General features: G+C 38.4%; 1 protein-coding gene across 1 annotated transcript in view; it reads right to left on the reverse strand.

The window, feature by feature from the left end:
- Positions 1-10,547, reverse strand: part of LOC129681667 (aldehyde dehydrogenase 1A1) — a 51,360-nt gene extending 40,813 nt beyond the window's left edge. The window contains exons 1-2 of the mRNA XM_055613710.1: positions 10,440-10,547; positions 2,043-2,147 (exon numbers count right to left, since the gene is read on the reverse strand). Of these exons, the coding sequence (XP_055469685.1) occupies positions 2,043-2,147; positions 10,440-10,505 (171 nt within the window). The 5' untranslated portion in view covers positions 10,506-10,547. The remainder of the gene's footprint in view (positions 1-2,042; positions 2,148-10,439) is intronic.
- Positions 10,548-24,717: the final 14,170 nt, after the last annotated feature.

Consider the following 24,717-nt stretch of genomic DNA (forward strand, 5'->3'; position numbering starts at 1 on the left):
TTAATGAGTAGATGCTCACCTTAACATTTTAAAGCAGATATGGCAGATTGTTTTCCTATATCAAAGTTTGTTATCATTTTAGGATTTTTATAAGATTACCTTTTACGATACTTGATTCTTTGTAACTGCAAACTACAGCCTGCCCTCAAAGAAAAGCTAGCTGAGAAATTACCTTGCTTGCTCACCTTGTTAATTTATAACAAGTTGTTAAGTTACAAGTATACATGGGTTCTTAGGAATGATTTGTTTTTCATATTTGTTTTTTGCTCATAATACATAAAGCATTTGATAAAGTAAGGGTATTGGGGAACATGTTTTTCTTACATGTACTCATAATCATTTAGTTTAAGAAAAAAAGAATGTAACCACATTGTGATTTTTTTTTCTGCTTGAAAGATTTTACTGATATATATATATATATATAAGCTGTGGGGAAAAGAGTGAAAGCATGGTTTGGAAATTGTTTTTTGGAGTGTTTTTTTCCATCGACCAAGGTGTATAGATGTAGAGTGATTTGGAACTTGCAATTTGGAGTTTGTTCCCCCCACCAAGATGTGTGTGTATGTGCAAGGTTATTGGAATATTTTTCCATCCACTAAGATGAATGTATGTGTATACAGATGTGTGTAAGGTTGGGTTGGAGTCGCTCTCTGGAGTTTGCTCTGTCTGCCTAATATGTGAATGTGTATGAATATATGTATGCATGTATGTATGTATGTACAGATGGATGTGTAAAGTAGAAAAAGTCAGAAAGAGAAGAAAAATGAAAATAAGTTAAAGAAGCTTATTGGAACCTACCTGGTGGAGTCTGTCTTTTCTCATCATCAAGTGTGTGTGTGGCGGGGGCGGTGATCTTTTTATCTCCTTTCGTTTTCTTCTTAGATGCTTGCCACAATCAGTGGAAGCTCCCGCTTACCATAGAAGCTATAAGCTCCCGCTAGAAGCCAACAGTCCTAGACCTGGCTTCCGGCTTACATGGTAGCAGGAAGCGGTCGGCACTGGTCTGCCTCCAGCAGACATCAGTTCCAGCCCGGGAGAATTACCCTCAAAAAATGTCTCGGGCCGCCAGGCAGCAGTCGCGGATCTACTCTCTGCCTCATTTTGCCCCCAGTTAAATGTCGAAGCTGGTCTCCGACAACTTCGATATGAAATCTCATTCCTGAATTTGTTCGTTTTTGAAAGTTCTTCTTCTTTAAAATTATATACTTCCTTCTAACTTATTCTTCAAAATGTTGTTCAACTATAATTATACCCAAATATTAAGTATGATAATTCAAAATAGTATTGATTAGTAAGAGCTTCAATTTGGATTCAGTTATTATAATGCTGAACTGTTTGCTAAAGAGCATATTAATTTTAAATGTTCATTATTTCATTAGTATAATAGTTGTTTAAGGTGTAGTATTAGAATTCTCTCAATATAAAGATAAGCTTTTAATTAAAATAGAAATTGAATTATTCATCCAATTCATATTTGTTGACTATTATATATAAGCTAGTGGATATTACAAATAAATGACTTTTGTGTGGGTGGTAGGGTTCTGAAACCAGACCCTCAAACTTAAGTATCTTATACATTGAGCCGCCTCCTTATTCCCAAATCAACGCATTTCTCTAAAATAATTTGATAATACTTTGTTCTAAAAGTCCTATATCAGCTTTTGGCTTCACTTGGCAAATGTAAAAGAACAACTGTAAATTAGTAAAAGATGCCTCTTCTTTTTATCCTGAGATAAATTACTTCCTATGGAGTTTGTGCAATAAACACAGATACTTTTCCAAGGGGGTGGGGGAATAGTCATGAAAAAAAAACTAGCTTGAAAAAAGAACCAGCACCTCACCCAAGGCACCGGTTGATGACTATTACGTGACTCGCCATTGTTTTTTCTTATGCCAAGGACAATACAACATTAACCCAACTGAAGGAGCAGCCATGTTGGCATGCCCTTCCTTGATCTTGTGATCTTACGAATTTGAGCTCAGAACGGTGAGAAACCAAGGCTCCTGCTGTAAAGTGGACCTGGGAATGCTGGGAGACTTACCTTGTCCCCTTCTTCCACGTGGCAGATGACCTCCTCGGTTGCAGGGTTGAGGACGGGAAATTTCTTCCCACTCACTGAGGCGTGCCATTCGTTGTTTATGAAGATCTGTGGAGATTCGGAGAGAGCAGGTAAGAGCACTTAAACACGCCTTAGGTTTGAGGACTTTTTAAAAGACTGTACGGCAACTACATCTTGCATGTCTATCTGTGTCTCAAAATGCCCATCCTATGTTTCATTATCATGTAATAGACACACACACACATTTGCGCATCCTAGAGTAAAAACAAAAGTATAACTGGTGGATTCTCATTCTGACTTTTGGTCCCAAAGTCCCTGAGCACAACCCACAAACTACCCCATTCCCTGTTGCAGTAACCAGGTCCTCCTCTGCTTCACATTCTGTCATAAGTTTCTCCGCTGGAGCCTCAGCATTTTATTGTCATACTTCAGACCAATTTTAGCAGCACCATATTTTGACATTTTGACTTGCTCACTAGTGTCTCCAACTGAATGTAATTTCACTTGTTCCAAAGAAACCATTAATCTCCTACTACAAAATTAGTATGGTCTCCTCTGTGTTAAAAGTTTGCTATGCACAAACTCTAAGATTGAAACCAGACAGACATTATAATCAGCCTTAAAATTAGCATAAAATCCACTCACTCTCAATAATTCTGCCTTATTTCTGCCACAGAATTGCATTGTACCTCTGATTTTTCATTGATGGACCAAGAAATCAATGTCTTGTAATATGTAGATACATTCATAGTTCCATCCCCCATTTTTGAAAATTGTAATTTCACTTAGAAATAGAAGACAAGTCCCATACTAAACTCAATGCATTTTGTTATGCTGTTGTGAGACCATCTAGCGTCTGCCTGGATGCTCGCATGCTTCCCTCTATGAGGTCTTATTGGTGTTGCTGCCGTACATGACTTCTGGCCCATGATCTCTTTTGGTAAAAGAGCCATTATGATACATGTATGCCATTTTGACATTAGAATTCATGCACCTAAACTGTACCTGCTGCTTTACGTTAAAGGTAGTAGACGCTTCAGAAACGGGTCAAACTAGAATTATCAAAGCTTTATGTGGCAGGCTTCAGTTAACCGCCGAGACAGGGTGTGGACAATCCTGCGAGCAGCCGCGGCTCTGCATTATTCGGAGTTAACCTCTAATAACAAAGAAAGCTGTGAGCCTAGTGTTTGTTTGGTTTAGTTTTATATAACCAGATCCTGAACGGTCACCTTATTTTTTTTTTTTTTTTTTTTTTTTTTTATTGAGCTGTTTTCTTGGCTGATTTCACACAAGTACAAAGTGTATCCTGGTTAGCGCAGCTCCTCCCTTCTCTAATCATTTTCCATTTCTATTAATCCTCCCCAGCTCTCTGTACACCCTTTCACACACATGGCTCTTACTTTATTTTATTTGTTTATTTATTTGAAATGTGAATTTAATAGGGATCATTGGTGTGATCTATTAATCCTCCCCAGCTCTCTGTACACCCTTTCACACACATAGCTCTTACTTTATTTTATTTGTTTATTTATTTGAAATGTGAATTTAATAGGGATCATTGGTGTATCCGTAGGTTTAGAATGATCCATTAGGAGCCTGGTGGGATTGCCATTGGATAGACAAGTGAAAGTGATGCCTGTCCCACCCCAATACTCCACAGTATGAATACACCCGGAGTCCTTTAAGGTAATACATACGATAGGTATTATCTCTAAGTTGCAGAAACCAGTGCAATTTTAAAGCTGACCTTTGTGATCTTGGAATTCAAGGTTTTATATTTTATTATTGTTTCATTCTGATGAAACCATCAATAAGAGTTTTTTAGGGAACTTAAATTTGATGTCTGCCTTCTGTCCTTTCATATCTCAAATTAAAAATGAGGTACATACTACCTTCCTGTTTTTCAGGCATACTTTAATGTCCCAACTCTTAATTGTTTTAAAAAAATGTATCTGGTAAATAGAAAAATTTTCCACACTCTGCTTTTTCTTTAGATCATATACATCTTTCTCCTTTTACTACATAAGATATTTATTCAAAATATTTCTGACTCATACTAAAATAGGTTTTATTAATATACATGGAAAATATTTTTTTTTATCTGTTAATAAGAGATTTGGTGGCCTCTTAGCACTCAGCTTCCTCCAACAAAGTGCCTTAAATGCAGATTATCTCTACACAACAGCAACCCAGCTATCAGCTAAAGGTCCTTGTAATGGAAGTCATTATTTTCTTAGTTGCTGAAAATGCATAAAAATTAAATTTTGAAGTACAAAGTATTTTAAGATAGTCTAAGGGAGAGAAATGCTAAAGTCTGTCCTCACTCCTTATCACCTGTGTGTGTTGGCAAATCTGAAAGCCAGGGACACAGCTTGGAGACCAATGGGCGGTGATATCAACATGTATGGAATGACAGATTTCACAAGTGTACATTTTCTCATCTTTAGCAATCTGAAGATGTAACAAGGATATAGGAAATGGCTGAAAGAAGATGAACGATAAGGTGGCGTAAGCAATAGGTGGCTAGGACAGGCCAAGTGGTGTTTTAAACATTAAAAAGGGGCAGATTTCTCATTACTACTTTTAACCTAAGCCCCAAGCCATCAAATCAAAATGTTGTCATTATAAATTGAAAAGGGGAAAGGAAATAAAACAGGAAATAACATATGGTTGAAAGCTATCTGCAGTTAAATACAGTGTGGAAACAAAGTGAGCTTGACCAAAATCAATTAGAAGACTTCCTGATATTTCCACTTAACATTTTCCTCAACTAGTAATGTAACTGCATAGCCACTTGCCCTTGTTTTAAATCCCTTTCAGACAAGGAGAAAAGATGTTGCTACATTTATCTGAGGTGTAACACCACTACTCCCAGCAGATAACAAAACCACATCTGTGCGTCTTACTTGTCCTGAATTAGAATTAATCTATAGAAGTCTCAAGAAATTTCTGTGTATATTTCCTCTTTAATAGTAATCAGAACCTCTTCCCTTTAAAGAAAACATCATTGTAGAGAAGAGGCATTAAATCAGGTTGGATTGCTCTTCACATGGGTCCCCCACATTCTCTAAACATTTCTCAAATAGTCCGCTCCTTCTGGAAAGGAGTAAGAGAAACATTTAACCGCTATAGCCTATGCTGGAAAAGTAATCTTTAAGAAATGAAGACAGTAACTTTTAAACGGTATGTGTGATTTACTTTGGGATTTGTGTTTAAGATTTTTTTTGAATAAGATTGTAATACCATTGTCTTTAGTAGTCAGGAAGAATAGGACACAATATGGAAACATGCCATCTGAAATGGTAGAATCCATAATCTTTATATTTTTGTTTTGTATCTTAAGAGCTGGATAGTCTTAAATAAGTCACCATGTTCTCTGAACTTAGCTTCCCAACCATAGAAACAGGACATTAGTAACATTTTCTCATTCTTTTCTACTAGTTATTTATTAATCTCAAATGAGGTAAACAGTTGAAATGAGGTTCACACTGTATTAAGTAAAAAGATAAAAATTTCACTCGCATTGAAAACTGAGCAATTTCAGGAGTCTAGGCTTTAGGAAGGTACCAAATAGTAAGTGTTAGGCATTTCTTTCCGTAAACTACTCACTTAATCCTTATAGCCGCTTTTCCAGGTAGCATCTTTATTAAACGCTAATTCATAGATAGAAAAAAAAAAAAAAACAACTTAAATCCAAGTAGATTAGAAGCTTGGCCAAGGTTAGGGTATGATGTAAGTATGAACTCTGGACATTGAATCCAGGTCTTTGTAATTAAACAGCTCACATTAATTGTAATTAAACATCTCACAGAAATTCAGCTATTTATTCAATTGCTTCCAAGCCCTGAGAAAATAATGGTAGTTTTAGTTAGAACTTAGAAAAAGATTTCTACAAATAAAGGCAACCATAGCACAGCCAGCTTTATCTCAAGGATAGTTCTTCCCTCCTTTAAGCATCTTCAAAGTTTCCCCAGTCTCCATCAGCCCGTGTGGTCCAGGAAGGCATTCTTAAAGCCCACACTATATCCTGTTCCATTTTTATTCCTTTGACATATCCTTCCAGCTTTCTGAATTAATCCTTTAAGCATATTCCACAATTCTCTATTTAATATATTCTAGCTGCTTGTTTGCTGCCCTATAAATCCATTAAGAATATGATTTCTGGAGTCAATAGTCATATCAACATTCTAACATCTGACTTTTCATGGAACAGTCAAACAACAAATTTGTCAAACAACAAATTTATTAAACAAAGGAAAGGGGGAAATTGAAGAAAGGGTGATAAAATGGGAAAAATTAAGTTAACCAGGGAGGAGGCACTTGAAACATTAAGTGGCCTGAATTTGTAAATTGTAAGAATTTTAAAAGAGATAATAAAAAAAGAAAAAAAGGTTGGAGAAACTAAATATCTCAATACTTCAACGTGTGCTTAGCACAGAAAAGTCAATCATTCATAAGTTTTTTGTACAGAGGTAGATGCTCATGTGTGTGTGCAAACACACACTCAAACTCATGTGCACAGAGAGAAAGGAGAACAGAGGGACAGAGAATCAGAGACACAGACAGAGAGAGAGAGAGAGATTAATGAAACCAGACATCTAAGAACAAAATCCCCTGCTGTAACTAAACTTTCATCCATAGGGCTTGAAGTAATGCAGTGCAGATTGGAAGTGTGCACCTATGTCTCAGCTTCTTCCTCAGTCTCTCCCAAGCTAGACCTTTTGTTTCAGTCTAGTGAACAAAGCTTCTCCTGTCTGCCCTCTCTCTTGTCTCCTTTCTCTCAAAACTAGTGACCAGTATCTTCCTATGGCCCGAGAGAAGCAGCCAGAAAAGTTTGGTTACCATCCTCCAGGACTCAGGAATGGACAGGCAAAAGTCAAAGTGAAAATTGCACAGCATGTAAATTGTATGTCCTAAAGTCACCATAGTGGCCACGTTAGCATGAGGGGGCAGGCAGCCAGCATTCAAGGTCTAGACTTGTTGCTTACAAGCTGTGTACGTTTATGTTACTCAGCCCTTTAGTTTCTTCGTCTATATAAAAGAAATCAGAACTTCCAATAGAGCTGCAGTGAAAAAGTAAATGAAATTATTGTAAAACCTTTTGGTTGTAATTATTTTCTGTGCATATGACATATCACTAGGAGATAAAAATATCTTCTGAGCATGAAAGAACTATAAGTTATGAAGTTAAATTCAACAATTATGCTAAGTGTCAATGAAGACTGAACCCTATGTGAAAATATTTGACTTCTTGAATTTCCTATTTATCTATTATTAAAGGAAGGAGAGTGAAATAAGAAAGAAAAATTGGAGTGAAAATATCCCATGAGAGAAAAAAATTTCAAAATTCTGAAAGTCTGGGTAAACCTTAAAAACTCTCAAGTGCTTCTTATTAATTAAATGGGAAGACTGTTTACACTTTTATCTTATATCAGAGGCAGATACATATATCTTACATAGGATATATATATAAGATATATACATATATGCAAATACTATATAAGAAAGCAGAGGCAGGTGTTGATAACAGAGTTGACAACGATTCCTGTAACTTTCAAAGGAGTTCCTCCTGCATACTCTCAGTAGCAGTAATGGAGGTCACATGTGGCATTTACTCACGACTCCTATGTGGGTAATGAAGACAAGGATGTGACTGGGGCCTCCATACAAGATAGTTCATAAACTTTAAACTTCATTTACTGTATCAAAGTGGAATCAAATTAGAGGCTAAGTTCTAAAAAGTTGCATTAATGAGTTGTTTGCTTAGGAGAAACACTCTGGAGGTTAAAATCATGCACCTGGTTGACTATTGTTGATACTCTTTTCACTTTTGTTATTAGTTGCTTATTGTTTTCTAGGCCACTGGCATGAAACAACAGGTTGCTTTAGGAAATAAAGAAATAAAAAAGCACTAGGGAAAATAATTCATAATTCAAGACACTGGTCAGGAAAGGTAATTGGACAAATCCTCCTAAACGCTGCCTTTTGTGGTTTGCAACCAGGAGCTGAGTTAACAGCCACTGCTCTCAACCTACCTAAGAGTGCAAACCTAACAAAATTCTTCACTGGGACCCAGTAAAAGGAACGTGCACAGTCATAGAGAAAGCTCCTATTGAGATTTAATTGCATACATAACTGGTGTCCTCCCAAGTGTGAAAATGCTGGAGCCAGCACATCAAACAATATAACGCTTACTGAGTAGAGAAGGCTTATATAGAAGATACACAGACAATCAAAATTCAGTGAGTGGCATTGCTTATTATTAACCAGAGAGGTCCTTGAACACCACACAAACACATTCTTGCCTCTTAAATAATTAGCTCCATCATCCTGCCTAGTATTTCCTCTTTATGCAATGTCTCTGCAATGAAGAGGCTTCAATCTGGAAACATCTGTCTGTGTTAAGGGATTACTGGCCCTGTGCTTGTATGGGACTTAAAGGAACAACTCATTTTTCTAGTACTTTCATTTGCATGCTTCCAGAAGAAGTAATAAATTAAACTCTACTCAGTGAGAAAATAGTTAACATTAAAGACTTCTTCGAAGATTTACATACACACAAACACGAAAGCTCAGCAAAGTTCATAAAAACACAAGTGAGGTAAAGAGTGACACGGCATCTCAACGACCAAAATCCATTCCTAGCTGGGGTCATAGACACTAGACTTTTCTTAGTGGTTAAAATGTAATAAGTGTAAATGATTCCAACCTTCAGGAATGACTGGATGTACAGATATTGACAGGAATTCCTTTCAAATGAGAAAAAGTAAGGGAGAAAGTTTGAAATTTGTGGTTTGTACATACTTTTGATATCTGCGAGCTGTTGGAGGGAGATTATGGACTCACTACAACTTGCATATACCAATTAAAAAAAAAACAGAAAAAGAAAAGGAAGAAAAAGGAAAAAAAATACCTGTATTGATAAGCATTTTCTTTTTTTTTTCAAAATGTGTGAAATCAGGCTTAGTGTATTTTTAGCTGCTCCTGAGCTGTAACTAAAACTCACTCCTCTCTGCAGACCTTGGCCCATGGCAAGAGCCCATAAGCCAGGCAGCTCCTTCACTTCAGGTGCTCAGGAAAATGCAAAAGGCTTCAGTGTTTCAAAGCCACCCAAGTTTATGCATAAGGATATAAATACACAAAAGTGGGCACTTGGCTCCTCGTCATCTACTTTAATACTCTTGGTTTTCATTAGCTTATTCAGAAGTCAACATGGCTCCCCTGAGAGTTGAAAAGTTCACCTCTTTACTTTCAGCATCATACCACACAGCTTATTTGAATGGCTTTCCGCGCACGCACGCGCGCGCGCGCGCGCGCGCGTGTGTGTGTGTGTGTGTGTGTGTGTGTGTGTGCACGCATGCACATGTGCATGTGTGTGTGTGTGTGTGTGTGTGTGTGTGTGACACTTATTTCTTAGTTTTTGAACCCTAGGGTCTGTGACAAAAGTAGGCATGAAACTATGTGGCAGGATAAATTCAGAGTATCTCAGGAAAACCCCAGCCTGATCATTTCCTCACTCTCCCTGGCTGAAGATTTTGAAGTCTTGAGACTCTAAATATTTATCAGCTAACAATCACATGGGTTCTCCAACAGCAACAAACTTTCCTGGAGAAATAAATAAGCACAGTTTCTACATCAACTTAAACAGATAACTCATGCGAATTTGGGGATTTTGACAACAGTTTCATGTGATGCTCAGAGTTAAGTCCTCCAACCTTAACACTGTGTCATTGAACACACGGTCATGTGATATTGTTTCTGTGTGCTATTTCTCCTTTAAAAAGACAGGAAAAAATGAGGGAAGAAGGAAGGGAAAGAGAGAGGGAGGGAGGAAGAAAGGAAGAAAGGAAGGAAGGGAAACAGAGGAAGGAAGGAAAGAAGGAAGGAAGGAAGGAAGGAAGGAAGGAAGGAAGGAAGGAAAAAAGAAAGAAAGAAGGAAGGAAGGAAAGAAAGAAAGAAAGAAAGAAAGAAAGAAAGAAAGAAAGAAAGAAAGAAAGAAAGAAAGAAAGAAGGAAAGAAAGAAAAAAAAATAAACAAGCAAGCCAGCTGTTTCCACATGCCTGGCTCCTTCCAGTAAGTTCCTCTGTTTGTCTCCCTTGCCCTAAGTGCCCACTGCACAGTTCTTAAAACAGCTCACTGTGGATCACTGCACTCTGGCACAAGAACCTTTCATACAGAGTCAAATCCCTCTCCCTTGGACATATGTCAAGAGACAAACTTATGAGAAGTTTTCTGGTATGGTTTAGAATTCACCCCTGAATCGGGCCACTAGCTTTGCAAGAGTTTTGTCTTCCTGTTTGCAAAAAGCTCTTCCAGAGGCTCAATCAGCCTGTGCTTTAACCAGGCCCCCAGGGAAAGCCCTGCTTACAAGTGACTTACCTTGGTATGTTGAATCTTCAAGTTGGCCAGGGGAGCAGGGACTTGAGGCTGTGCAGGGGAGGACATGGCTGGTTTGGGTCCTGGAACACAGGTAACACAGGCTCAGCAGTTTGGTTCTGATAGAGCACTTGCTCCTTTTATTTGCTTGCACTAAGGGTCATTTGCATATTGGGATATGATTGGATGGGCAGAGTCAGGGCAGGGCAGAAAGGGCAGTGTTCCCCTGTAACACCTAGGGCTGGGAGCCTTTGCCTTTAAATGTGAATCCTTAAGGAACCTGCACCTCAGCCCTGAAGTCCCATCTGGAGACTGTTCACTATTTACAGATGAATTAATTTACCAAGTCAAACCTGTGCTAAGGCTGTGTGTGCAGCTGCTCCTGACACTGGAAGCTAGTTATTCCTTTTTTTTTTTTCTTTGCCTTTTCAAGTTTTGTTATGCTACTATTTTACTTTTCCTTCTAACAGACTGGGAACCATTGGAACCAAAGACATTGAAATTAAAAGCAGTCTAAAGAGACCTGTTGTCACTAGGAGTTGAGGAGCAGAGGACCATGAGTCTGCAGGACATGGCTACCAGCAAATCCATCCTTGTCCCAGCAGATCAAGGTGCTGCCAGGGAGAAATGCCCTCTTTCTAGACTCTATCTTCCCCAGCTTAAAAAAAAAAAATTAGCACCCTCATGTGATATCAGAATGCTCAAACTGTCTCACCCCCACCTCCCGGTGGGAACAGAAAGCTGCTCAGGACTTTTCATTGTCACTCATAGACCTTCAAAGAGCATCATGCTGAAGTCATCTGTGAAAATTCATTTAAAGCGAAAGTAATGTATGATTCGGAACGCGTCTGGGCTCGTGAGTCATTACTCTAAGCAGCGTAGAAAGAAAGAATGTAAATACCGCTCCCTAAGAGTTTAAATTCTAAATGTTTTGATCTGGGAACTTTGTAAAGGACAATTTTTAACTGCAGCATTTTCATTTTGAATACAATGCTTCTCTGTATTGAAGCTCCAGCACAAGATATGGAAGGAACAAGATAACATTCTTTGGATGCTCTGCTTATTAAGAATTAGCGATAACTTCTTTGTACTGAAACTGCCACCTCCCCTGAATGGGGACTTAGCAAGGGGAAGGAACTTAGAAGGGTTTGGAGAACCTGTTTCTCTTTCCACTTTGACCTGAGTTTCTCATTTTGTAAACATAGAGAGGAAAACAGCTTATGATTACAAACCCCGAAGTATAAAGGCTGAACTCTCACTTCAGACAAAGCACCCCAGTTTGTTATTCCTCTTTTCCAGACCTATCTTGATATCCATAAGATGATCTCCACATAGGCTCAATCTCAGTTTGGGGTCCCCCAGTGAGTCTTTATACATGTGAAAATTATGGTTAACTCAGGGAATGGTGAACTTTTCTAATGAAACAGATGGGAAACATTTTCATCTTTCTGGGACATAACAATTCTGTTTCAACATATTTTCTGCCAGCTAAAATGAGCAACAAACAACAGACAAATAAATGCACATTTTAATGGACTTGTATATGTAAAAAATAGGAATCAAGCCAGATCTATGACAGAGATAGTTTCCCTAGATTCAGCAGTTCTTGAATACCTGGCTCATCATGTTTGAGTCGGGCTAGGAAAGTTCATGTTCTTTAAATATTCTTTTCTCCCCTTCCACTTCTCTCCCCACCCCCTTTTTTTGAAAACTTGTACTGTTTTCTCTTTCATGAATGCTTTTTGAGTTAAATGTACAATTTCTCAATAGCTGTTACATAACGCACAGAGTGGTGCTTAGGCCAATGCCCAAACAGCTGTGTTTGCAGTCACAGTTGTTTGTAGATTCAAAGCTGCTTCATTTGATGTCTAGAAGAAAAAAAAAAAAAACACAAGCTTCACAGCACACTTGACATACCATCTTACTCTATGAGTGGGCACATCATTCATTGTATTAAGAAAACACAAGAAGGATAATTATGTAATACTAGGCTCTTCAAATCAAGCATTATGCATGTAGCTGAAGGAAACTTTGGAGACAGTTACCATTCCTGCCCATCTAATTTCCCAGGTATTTACAAAGCAGTGTGTAGGAACCAGTCGTTCCTCAAATTTACTGTGTTGGCTGAACTGATCTTTTCTTCCCAGAAACCACAAGCCTGACAGATGTATTTCCGAGGCTGACTTTTTAGAAAAGTTTATTTCTGGAATGGTTACACAAGTTAAAAAATTGTTTTCCCCTTTTTCGTTTATGGAGGAAAAAACTAGCATTGGTAAGATGATGGATACCAGGTAGGCCTACTTTTTGGGTATTTTAATCATATGCTGGTAATTTAACATGAGGTCCTCAGCAGAGACTAATTTATCGTTTCCTTCTCTGTGACAAGCTAAACTGTGTATATCTATCTCTAGCTCTGTCGTCTGTGTCTATGTCTCCATCTATTCTCAGACTGGAAAGAGAAAAATTATTCTGTAATATAATGTAATATAATGATTATAAATAATTAAAATATTTTATAATGTAATAGTTATGTGATTGTCTCCAACTCTTCATAAGGCTGCTTTGTTTTTAGATTTACTTTTAAATTAAAAAAAAAAAGTGCCAGTGTAGGAAGAAGGTATGTGCTCATGAGTATTGGTGCCTGCAGGAGGTCAGAAGAGAGAGAGGCCAGATCTCTTGAGGCTAGAAGAAGTACAGGTGGTTGTGAATCAACTGACATGCAAGCTTGGGAATAGAGATCCTGTCTTTTGCAAAAGTAGTGCCGTATTAGCCAATGAGCCATTTCTTCAGCCTATGGAGTCTTTACTTATATCAAGAAACTCACAGACCACAACACCTAACTTTACCAAAACTAATCTCATCAGACTGCACTTCTGTCCAGGACTCTGTCAAGATGAAATTCTTGACAAGATAAGATCTCCTCCTTACAGGAGTAGCTGAACCTCTGACTAATATGAATGACTCAAATTAAAGTAAAAGACTGGGTAACCAAAATTAATTGCAGGTCAAGATGAAATTTTGACATGAAACAAATGCTTGTGTCCCCTAAAGCACACAAGCTGAAATCCTAACTCACAATGACAAGGTGTGAGGAAGTAGAGTCTTTGGGATGAAGTGGGTCATGAAAGGGATCCCCACTTGTGATGCGAGGGATTGATCCCAAAGCTTTGTGCACACTAGACAAGCACTCTATCAGTAAAATACAGCCCAGTCTCTCCTGGCAATTTCTTTTATGCAAAGATCCAAGGTGAGGTCAAGAGTCTGCTACCCAGAAGTTAGTCCTCACACTGCCTGACAATGCCAAACTCTGACAGAGGAATTCTGGCCTCCAGACTTTTAAAAAAATTAAATTTTCTTACTTATAAGTTTTAGAATGTTGTTGTAGTACCTAAAAAGACTAGTATGGGTACCCTAGTAATGGGAACAGGGACTGTCTCTGACATGAACTGATTGTCCTGGTCTTTGATCACCTCCCCCTAAGGGGGGAGCAGCCTTACCAGACCACAGAGGAAAACAATGCTGTCACTCCTGATGAGACCTGATAGACTAGAATCAGATGGAAGTGGAGGAGGACCTCCCCTATCAGTGGACTGGTGGAGGGGCATGGGTGAAGAAGAGGGAGGGAAGGTGAGATTAGGAGGGTGAGGGAGGGGGCTACAGTTGGAATACAAAGTGAGTAAACTGTAATTAATAAAAATAAATAAATAAATTTTAAAAAGACAAGGATGACTTTTTCTTTTCTTCTTTCTTCCTCTCTTTTTTTTCTTTTTCACATTGATCCTGGATGTTTGGTGGAAACTCAGAGTCTTGTTCAGATGGGTCATGGGTCTTATCCCTACCCCTTGAGTCCCTGCTGCCTTCAGCATGGTTAAGCTAGCTCCATGGTAGACATGCCTTTAGGTTTTGATACATAATTTTGCCTATACTTTTATCTGATACAATATCATTCTTGCTCATATTGAGGGGTTGAGGTTAAATAATTTGTAACAAGTATCCCTTGCCTGTGCTTGAATGATAAGCTAATGCTAAAAAGCATGTATTGAACTAAATGTGTGCATTTGCGGACTAATTTCTGTTCAGTTAGTATTCTCGTAGTATTCTCCCTCTAGTCATATTTCACCACCTTTGATTCCTCTGGCTCCTCTCATAGTTTATCATTGCATTTCTATTTGTTTCCTTTGGCTAAGACATGACATGTCTCTCTGGCATCTGGGGCACTTACCGTATAGTAAAGTCTCTAAAACTAACTGTAGATTAAAGATTTTGTTAGATAATTAAAAGTTTTTGCTAAACCTATGGCTCAAGGCCATCTTTTCAAACTTGGCAGCCATGGGCTTTACAATGACTCTGTCAATAAATCACTGTGTGTGTGTGTGTGTGTGTGTGTGTGTGTGTGTGTGTGTGTGTTTCTTTGCTTTCTACTTTGTTTCTTAATAAAAATGCTGGGCACATGCACGAGGCCATTTGCAGTGTTTTGTAGCTGCCACATGACAACTATGTTTGTGTTATGCATACATTGCCTTACAATGTGTTGATCCTTTTACCAGAAACAATTCTTGTTTTCCACTTTTCCACTCATAACTTAAATTGCATTAGTTAGGTCATTTGAGTGAAGAGTACAATTGGGGTCAGGCTTGTCACTGAGCCCCAGGAAACAGAGCACTGAATCAGAACTGAGATTTCAAGATATGGTGGGATGGTGGTCTTTCCCCACCTTAATGATTTGCCAAACTCTTTAACAGTTAAATGTGCCATTTACAGTAAATAACCATGAGAGCACAGCTCAACAAGTGGCTATAAGATGAAAAAAAGAAAATAAGCTCCATTATTTGGATATGGAAGCCTGTCAGAGCTGCACAACATGCTGGCACAACAACTCAGGATCACCAACCCTTTTCTACTCCCTCAAATTAGCTCTAGTCTAACTTCAAATGAGTCAATTATTTAATCCATGATTATTTGAATTTGTCATGAATGAAATAAACATCCAACCATTTTCTACGAGGGAAATGCAGGGTAGAGGTTAAAATTGTTTAGTTTTATCTTCAGGATGCCCCCCGCCCCCCATAGAGACTCCTAGCCTTAAATTTATCTTGCAACAAACTAAAGCAGAACACACACAGATTGTGTTTCTATCAAGTGAAGTTTCTCAGCTCAAGCATTGAACACTCACAGATTCAGAGCACTGGCCTTCCTCTGTAGCATTTGCCCGGGGACAACATTAACACTGGAAAAAGGGATGATCTTGGGGTCACTCTGATCTTGGGGTCACACACTCACTTTATTTTTTATTTTTTTATTAATTACAGTTTATTCACTTTGTATCCCCCCCTCCCCGTAGATCCCTTCCTCCTCCTCTCCCAAACTCACCCTCCTTCCCCCTTTTCAACCCAAGTCCACTGATAGGGGAGGTTGTCCTCTCCTTCCTTCTGATCCTAGTCTATCAGGTCTCATCAGGACTGGCTGCATTTTCTTCCTCTGTGACCTGGTAAGACTGCTCCCCCCTCAGGGGAAGGTGATCAAAGACAAGATAATCAGTTCATGTCAGAGACAGTCCCTGTCCCCATTACTAGGATACCCACTTGGAGAATGAGCTCCATGGTCTACATCTGTGCAGGGGTTCTAGGTTATCTCTATGAATGGTCCTTGGTTGGAGTATCAGCCTCAGAAAAGACCCCTGTGCCCAGATTTTTTGGTTCTGTTGCTCTCCTTGTGGAGCTCCTGTCTCCTCCAGGTCTTACTATCTCCCCCTTCTTTCATAAGATTCCCTGCACTCTGCAAAAAGTTTGGGTATGAGTCTCAGCATCTGCTCTGATACCCTGCAGGGCATAGTTTTTCAGAGGCCCCCTGTGGTAGGCTCCTGTCCTGTTCCCTGTTTTCTTCCTCTTCTGATGTCCATCCTCTTTGCCTTTCTGAATGGGGATTAAGCAATTTAGGTAGAGTTCTCCTTCTTGATTAGTTTTTTTAGGTGTACAGATTTTAGTAACAACCCAGATGCCTCTCAGTTGAGGAATGGGTACAGAAATTGTGGTACATCTCCACAATGGAATATTACTCAGCAATAAAAAAACAAGGAAATCATGAAATTTGCAGGCAAATGGTGGGAACTGGAAAAGATCATCCTAAGTGAGGTATTCCAGAAGCAGAAATACACACAGGGTATATATTCACTCATAAGTAGATATTGGACATATAATATAGGATAAACACTCTCACTTTAAAATTGTTACTTTATGAAAACAGTCAAATACATGTAGGTTTGGAACATATACTGTAATTCATTTTTATTATTTATGGTAAGAGTGTGCTCATGTTCTCCTGGTTGAGTGCCAGGCACAAGTGTTTCCTGCTTCACACTCCCTCATAGAGGAAGTGGTACAAAAACATACAGGCTAAGTAACCATTCAGGAGATGTAGTATCATCAGGGACCATTCCGGAGAGTTAGTATCATTTTTAAATTTAAAAATTACTAAGTGGTCCAATAAATCATACTTAAAAAAATGTTTCAAAGGACATGGTAATGTTTTGTGAAATTTATATGCATGTGTGCATAGGAAAGCCTTTATTTCCCACTGCAAAAGACAGAGACCTTTCCTAAGAGAGCCACGCAGGTGGAGGCGGGTGTTCAGGTTCAAATCCACCTCCAAGAAGATAGGGTGTGATGGTGGACAATATTATTAGACCTAATACTAAGACACTTGCCTCTAGATGAGTGTGCCAGAGTGCTTCCTGGAAGAATTAACTGATGGAGAAGACAGGTCCCTAGAGTGGGCAGCGCTTTCTGTGGTGGAACTGATAAGGTCAGGCTTGAGAGGAAAGTCTCTACTGCTGCTGGTCCTTGGTAGTGATTATATCATATCTATTTTGCAGATGCCCCTGCTTCTGCCATCTTTGGATGACACCAGGACCAAGATTCTCTTGCCTTCCAGTAAGGACTGAAAGCCATCAACTCTCTAGGAATCCTCTAGGACTTTAGTACCAGACTGGGATAGCTAAAGTGCTGAACCTTATGAGCTGAATAGATAATCTATTAAAGCCAATCTAATAAATCCCCCTGCAATATATATCCATTATATCTTCTCATTGCTCCAGAGAATGTTATCTAATACAATAGTGTTTCAGAATATTTGAGTGATAAAGGAATCAGATTATTTAAGACATATGAAAAGATAACTAGTCAGTGATCTGTGAATGTACAATAAAACTCATAACTGTTTATTAGATTCCTTGTTCAGAAAATCACTAGGTTAATAATCTAAGCATACGGCCTTTAACACCAAAAGGTGGTCCTAAGAGTCAAAGGTTAGACGAAGCAGCCTTCAACTCCCTGAAAAGTAACTTAAGCAAGTGTTATCATTAAACTCATATATCAGAAGTGACATATACAACAAAGCTAGTGGGAGATTTCTAAATATAGAACCCGAATGCATGAGTTGAAATAGAGAATTTAAAACTCAATCTAAAGTGTCTGAGTCTATTAAGATTGGTGGTCTATTTAATTTTCACCTTTGGTTCAAACAGCTGAAATTATACTTCCGTGTCTGTTCTGCTTTGAGTGTGAACTGTCTTCCAGAAGCACATAGGATGAGCGTGTGGTCCTCAGGTGCTGTACTCCAAAACTTCAGCAGGTGAAGCCTCGTTGAAAAAGGAAGGCTGTACTTGCCTGCCAGCCTCCTCCTCTCTGTGGGTCAAGTCATGAAGAACCTCCATTGCTATACTCCTACTGGCATGTTACTCTCTCTTCCCGTTGTCAAGAATAAACACAGCCAATTCCCTGATTTTAAGTTTCAGAACCCATGAGCCAAAACAAATATTTTTTTTTTCTGTCACATATTTGGTTACGGTGGTGAGAAAACAACTAAGACAATGCTAATTTTGAGGTCTTGAAATGATGCATGATCAAAAAATCCTGGAATTTACTTTGTTATATTTTATATATTTTAAACAGTTTGAGTGATGTCTCAGAGATATCCCTCCCTGTAGTGAATGTTATATGATAAAAGGAAGTTTTCAAATGTGAGTCAGCATCTTGAGATGACATTCCAAAGCCTTCCCAGAAGCCACTTGTTTCCTTTTGTTGTGCAACAACTTAGAGAATAAAATGTTCATTGTGCTTCAGATGTTGCTGAAGCGGTACCTGAGAGTTGACATACTGAGACAACAACCAAGAGGCTGGGGGTGGGGGTGGAGCTGGAATAACTGAAAATGGCATGGTCTTTTGGAACCTCAAAGCCCACTCCAAGTTAAACAACTCCCCCAAAATACCCCATTTACTAATCCTTTCCAGTTTCACTAACTGGGGTCCAAATATTCAGATATATGAGCCATTTTTATTTAAACAATGAGGTTCCCAGCTTTGGTGAGCTGTCACCCATCTGTGGTAGGTTTTGAATCATTTATGGTTTCTGTAAGAAATGTTTCACCCCTATTATCATAGTGACCCCAAGTTGAATTCTGGTCATATCTGTATGGACTGTCAAAGGCTTCTTACAACATATAACTGTAAGTTCGTGAAAACATTTCCAAATTGGGCCTTGTTATTTGTGGCAAACTGAGTTCTGGTTTATGGTCACTCATGTTTTATTTCTTAATAGCCTGTCTCTTATTTCCTATAAAGTGAGAGATGTTTTGGGGTGACAGTCTTAATTACTTAGCACAGTGCTTCTTATCGCTAAGAGTTGTCTGGACCCAGTTACCAGAATGAACCATTCATGCCCAGCCAAGCACATTGGCTTCTCAGGTAGTATATTGTGGGTAAGTCCTCTCTGGGACCTTGTTTTCCTCTCATTATGTAGACAGAATGTTAGTTCATCCTGAGCTAGTTGGATATCATTTCATTTTTCATTCGGAGTGTTCATTTTTAATTGAATAATCCAATAATCATAATAATTACCCAAGACAAGTTTGCTTTTAAAAGATCAAATTAGCCTAGCAGGCTAAGAACAGCATTTTGAAAACTAAAACCAGTAGAATATTATATTTACTTATGCACTACAGGTACTGTGGGTCAATATCTTTTCATGGATTTTTTTCAAATACACTTTTATGGTAAAACGTTCTGTGTCATTGAAAGGGTATGTTGTATTAAAGATGACATGAAATTATATACCTTATACATTATCTCAATAATTATTTGTTGAGAAAAGTTACTGGAAGTTATAACTTCTGGAAATTAAATGTCAGTTTAATTAACATCCCAGAGTAAGATTTAAAAGAGAAACACATGATTCAGTGTTTGGAGAAAATTCTAGGGATGGATGTCAGAGCTCTGTGATCAGCATGGTGTCCTGGGATGTTCCATAAGTCTTTCAGTCATGGTAGCAGGTAGATAATGATCTGTTAGGTCCACAAATCTCACAGTGAAACATTTGATGAAAAGAGATCTTATCAATGGTGTGAAATTGGAAGATCAGGCCTAGCTTCAGAATCGTAAGCTTCTCTACCAGTTCATGGTGATGTTGTGAACATTCACAGATATATTTCACAGATATATTTCATAGGTTCCCTTGTGACTTCATATCTGAACCTATTGTGAACTGACCTAGGTCTTTATTTTAAAGAACTTTGAGAGGAATAAATAGTCATCCTTGATTTAGATATTGGTTATTGATTAGAAAATGAATGAATAAACAACTGGTTAATATTTCCTAGGTATTACAAACTAATCAAACAATAATGCCTTGAAGATTACATCAAAATGGCTAATGATTATTTTATGAATTACTCTTACATCTTTTCTTTAAATAATGGCTAGCTAAGTTTATGTACTGTATAAGGAGCACAGATTGAGTGTTCATAGGCCCGGCTGAGTGTTTTCCTAGTTACTGACACTGGTAAATATGAGAGGATGATAATGCACAGTCCTTTCTATAGAGGTCAGTGGTTGTAATAAATGACCAGAATCCAAATGATTTTCTGATATGTCTATTATCTTCTAACTTTTGTGAATATGATTTTTTTCTCATAGAGCTCATTACAATATAAAGTTGCCAGTGATGTTTATATGTTCACTTTTTTTTTTATCCTGTAACTTGACTGAATTTGTTTTTCATTATGTGTGTCTGAAGTCTTTATGTTTTGAAATTCACAAAACCCTGTTCCTCTCAAATGGAAATAATTTGACTTTTTTGTTCTTATTTGGCACTCTATATTTATTTCTCTTAATGGTGGGCTAGACAGGACTTCTATCTCAGAACCCTGATGAAACATCCAAAGAAACTTGAGGTCTGTGTCATTGAACAGGAGTTGACTTAGCAAAGCTGGAAACAGTGCCTCAGAGGAGTTAAGGCTGTAGTTTTGGAGAACCACCTCTTCTCCCTGGCTGTGGGTATCAGTCCTTAGGCAGATGTATTTGAGGTATTCTATGTTCACTTTGTCAACATTGTCTCACTTAGCGCTCTGCTGACCTGGACATTTCCCCTCCTGCAAATAGTTTATTTTAAATTTGCTTGGTATGAGGTCTTGCTTTTGTTTTTTGTTTGTTTGTTTGTTTGTTTTTTGTTTTTTTTTTTCATTCTTATCTTCTTTTTTTTTTATCACAGGTCCTCCCATTCAACACCTTGCCATTTTGGACCCTTATTCTTATGGGTTTTGCTCACCTGATGAGTGCTTTTAACTCAATTCATGCTCTGGAAGACACAGTAAGCACTCTTAAATTCCAAGCCATCTCTCCAGGCCCATTTGTGGTTTTAAAAGTCAAGTAAAAGAAAGTATGTAATGTTGCATCAAATGGCGAAATTCAACTTCAGTGTGTGTTTCAGTTTGAGTATGAACTGTCTCCCAGAAGCATATGTGCTGAGCACTTGGTCCTTAGGCACTGACACTGTTTTATGGAGGAGGGTTCTTAAAAAAATTAAGCAGGTGGAGTCTGGCTACTGGAAGGTGTGGCCTGGTCTCTGGTCTTTTATTCTCTCTGTGTCAGAAGGTGAGATACCTCCACTGCCACACTCCTACTGTTACACTGATTTTCTCCCCCAGTGGCCGGAATCAATGCAACCAAGAGCTTTGCTCTGAAATCTCAAAATCCATACACCAAAATAAGTAATTTCCTACCTTGGGCTGTTCTGTTCGATATGTTTCACAGAGATGAACAAAACAACTATTACAATGTTAATTCTGACATCTTGAAATTATGCATGATCAAAATGGTGTGATTTACTGTCAATTTACTTATGTATTTATTTAATATTTGCTCTAGGTTGAATGATGGCTCCATTGTATAGTGAATGTTAAGTGATAAAAGAAAGAATCTAGAGGTGACATTCCTGAGTTTTTATTATGTAATTGAACTGTAAAAGTTTTGATTACAGAGAAGAGGTGTGAGCAGAGCACATAAAGGCAAAGTGGCCAATGAAAAGAAATGCTGTGCTGCTGACTCTGAAACTCACAGACAGAGCCAGAAGCCAGGGAGCACAATGAACAAAGCTCTACAAACTAGAAAAGACAAAGGCATGGAAACTCTGTTAGAGCCCCTGCAGGAAACAGACACTGTTTGTTGCATCATTCTCATCTGCTGAATATGACTTCAGGTATATGAGTTCCAAAATTGCAAGTCTATGGTCACGCTAAATGGAACACCACTGATATCACCTAAACTATATAAAACAATACATTATTAGTATTGGCATTGGACACACTTTCTTTTTAGGGGGAAGGTTTTATATTATGTATTTATTTATTTTTCATTTATTTAGGAATTGAGAGATTTGACTTGATCCCTACCCACTCCATTCTCTCCTCCCAGCCCCACCCTCATGCTTCTATGCTCTATTCCCCCCAACCCCGCTCTCCTTTTTCTTAAAGAAGGGGAGGCCCCAAAGGGGTACCAACCCACCCTGGTACCTCAAGTTGCAATAGGACTAAGAGCATCCTCTCGCACTGAGGCCTGACAAAACAGCCTACCTAAGGGAAAGAAATCCAAAGGCAGGCAATAGACTTGGAGACAGGCCTTACTCTGATTGTTAGGGGACTCACATGATGACCAAGCTGCACATCTGCTACATATGTGACGGGGTTTAGGTCCAAAGCATGCATGCTCTTTGGTTGGAGAACCAGCTCCTGAGACTGTTAATGATACTCTGTTGTGCTTGCAAACAGGAGCTTTAGCATAATTGTCTTCTGAGAGGCATCATGCAGCAGCTGGTGGAAACAGATGCAGGGACCCGCAACCAAACAATAGGCTGAGCTTGGGGAATTTTGTGGAAGAGTGGGAGGAAGGATTGAGGGAGCCAAGGGTCAAGGACACCACAAGAAGACCTACAAAGTAAACTAACCTGGGCATACTGGGGTTCACAGAGACTGGGCAAGCTTTCAATTGGCTCAGGATAATAACTCACTGCTAATCAGAAGTTCTAGTCCAGAGATTCCAAAATCACCTTCTGTCCTCTTTGATGTGAATCATCCTTCATATCACTCAGCTCTTGTCCTGAACTTTCAAAAATTCAAACCAAAATGAAATAGTCACACCCATATTAAAGATACTACAGGGCTGACTGACATATTAAAACTTCAAGAACATGTAGAGTTTTGGTATGGCTGAGAGAGAGCCAAATTATCTTTGGCCATTTGTCGTCTCCATAATGGCCATTCTTTGATGACCTCCTGTGTCTGACCTGACATTCTTGAGACTTTTAGGTGACATCTTTCAGAATGCATTGAACTAGTAATCTGCTACCAAATCATATCTTAGCGTGTCATCAGGAAGCCCTGTGAGGGATGGTAGAGCATGTCCATTTTTCTGTAACTACCTACATGATAGGTTCACTGACATAGTTGAAAAAAATTCCTTGATTTATGACTTTCTTTTGTTTTATAAGTATAAAAGATTATGAAACCATTTCCATATCCAAACCTCTTATTTGGGGCAAACTGAATCCATGTTCTTGGGACATGTTCACTCATATTTGACTCAAGAATAGACTCATATTTTCTTTAAAGCGAGACTTGTTCCGTGTTGACAGATTTTGCTTCTTAACATGATTTACTTTGAACTGAGAAATCAACTGGATTGGAACCAGGTATCATGAGCCCTGTGTACCTAATCAAGTATGTTGTCTTCTTGAGTGGATAGTCTTTCTGAGGTCAGACTTCCATTTTATTTGAAAGAGAGATCATTAGTTTATTTCACGTTGACTGAATATTATTTTCTTTATTATTTACTTATCTTTGTGCTCAGAGCATTTCTTTGCATCATCTTGCCATTCTGTCCTACCACTCCAATATCTAGTTCTGTGATTTTCCGTGACCTTTATTGCAGGTGGAAGTATTGCAATACATATGAGCTCTTGATCATAAAGATGTCAAAGATAAGAGGCTCTTGCTCCCACCAGCTCTACAGGGTGGAGATAACCAATGGAAAATGCCCAGGAAGTGCAGCAGCCTCAGGGAAGCCCAAGACAACAAGCACGCCTTCTGGGTCAGAAGGCATCAGTTGGCTCAACCAGGAAAACTCACACAAGGGTTTCATCTGAGTCAGAGTGGGAGGAACCATTTGGAGTGAGGCCCGAGGGAAATTTTCTCTTACACTTGAAACAATTCTGTTCCCCACACAAATTCTGTTAGCTAGCTTAGGAAAAAAATCTGATTTGAGGAGAAAATGGAAAACATTTGAAGGGATGAGCAAATGTGGAGAGAAGAAATGCCTTTTGGTCCTCCAACTCGTTTTGTGCTTGATAATTATGTTCATTCAATGCGAAGTTTCTTGGAAATAGTGAGCATATTTGGTATTTTCAAATTGGTTTTATAAAACCAACGGTGTTTAATAAAACACAATAGTGTGTGCGCTCAACAATGGGTCCTATGTAATAAAACTAAAAGCTGCCAACATACTTTAACTAGAATTGAAAGGTATCGAAGAGAATAATCTCAGTAAAGTTATTTAAATGGGATGTAAAAAAAATCTAAGAAAAATACGGAATTGCCAATTTTCAAAAGAAAAGATGAGTTTTGAAACCATTAAAATATAGACAGAGAGATGGAGAGAGAGAAAGAGAGATGTGCTATGGAAAAAAAAATCCCAGGAAATTGGTAAAGAAATTTTGTAGGGTTTTTTTTTTGTTTGTTTGTTTGTTTGGTTTTTTTTTTTTTTGATCAAAATTAAGATGAATTGTGAAGAATTTGGCTGCTCAGTCCCATTCTCTCCTCTGACTTTACTTCTTCTTCCTTCTTTATCATCCCCTCCTTCTACTGTCTTTTCAACTAATGCCTTAGAAAAGCACACACACACACACATCAAAACAAAACAAAACAAAAAAACCCTCTTTGACAAAATAAAACTTTGTT

Source organism: Psammomys obesus, unplaced genomic scaffold, assembly GCF_907164565.1.
Source record: "Psammomys obesus unplaced genomic scaffold, mPsaObe1.curated_primary_1811, whole genome shotgun sequence".
Lineage (NCBI taxonomy): Eukaryota > Metazoa > Chordata > Mammalia > Rodentia > Muridae > Psammomys > Psammomys obesus.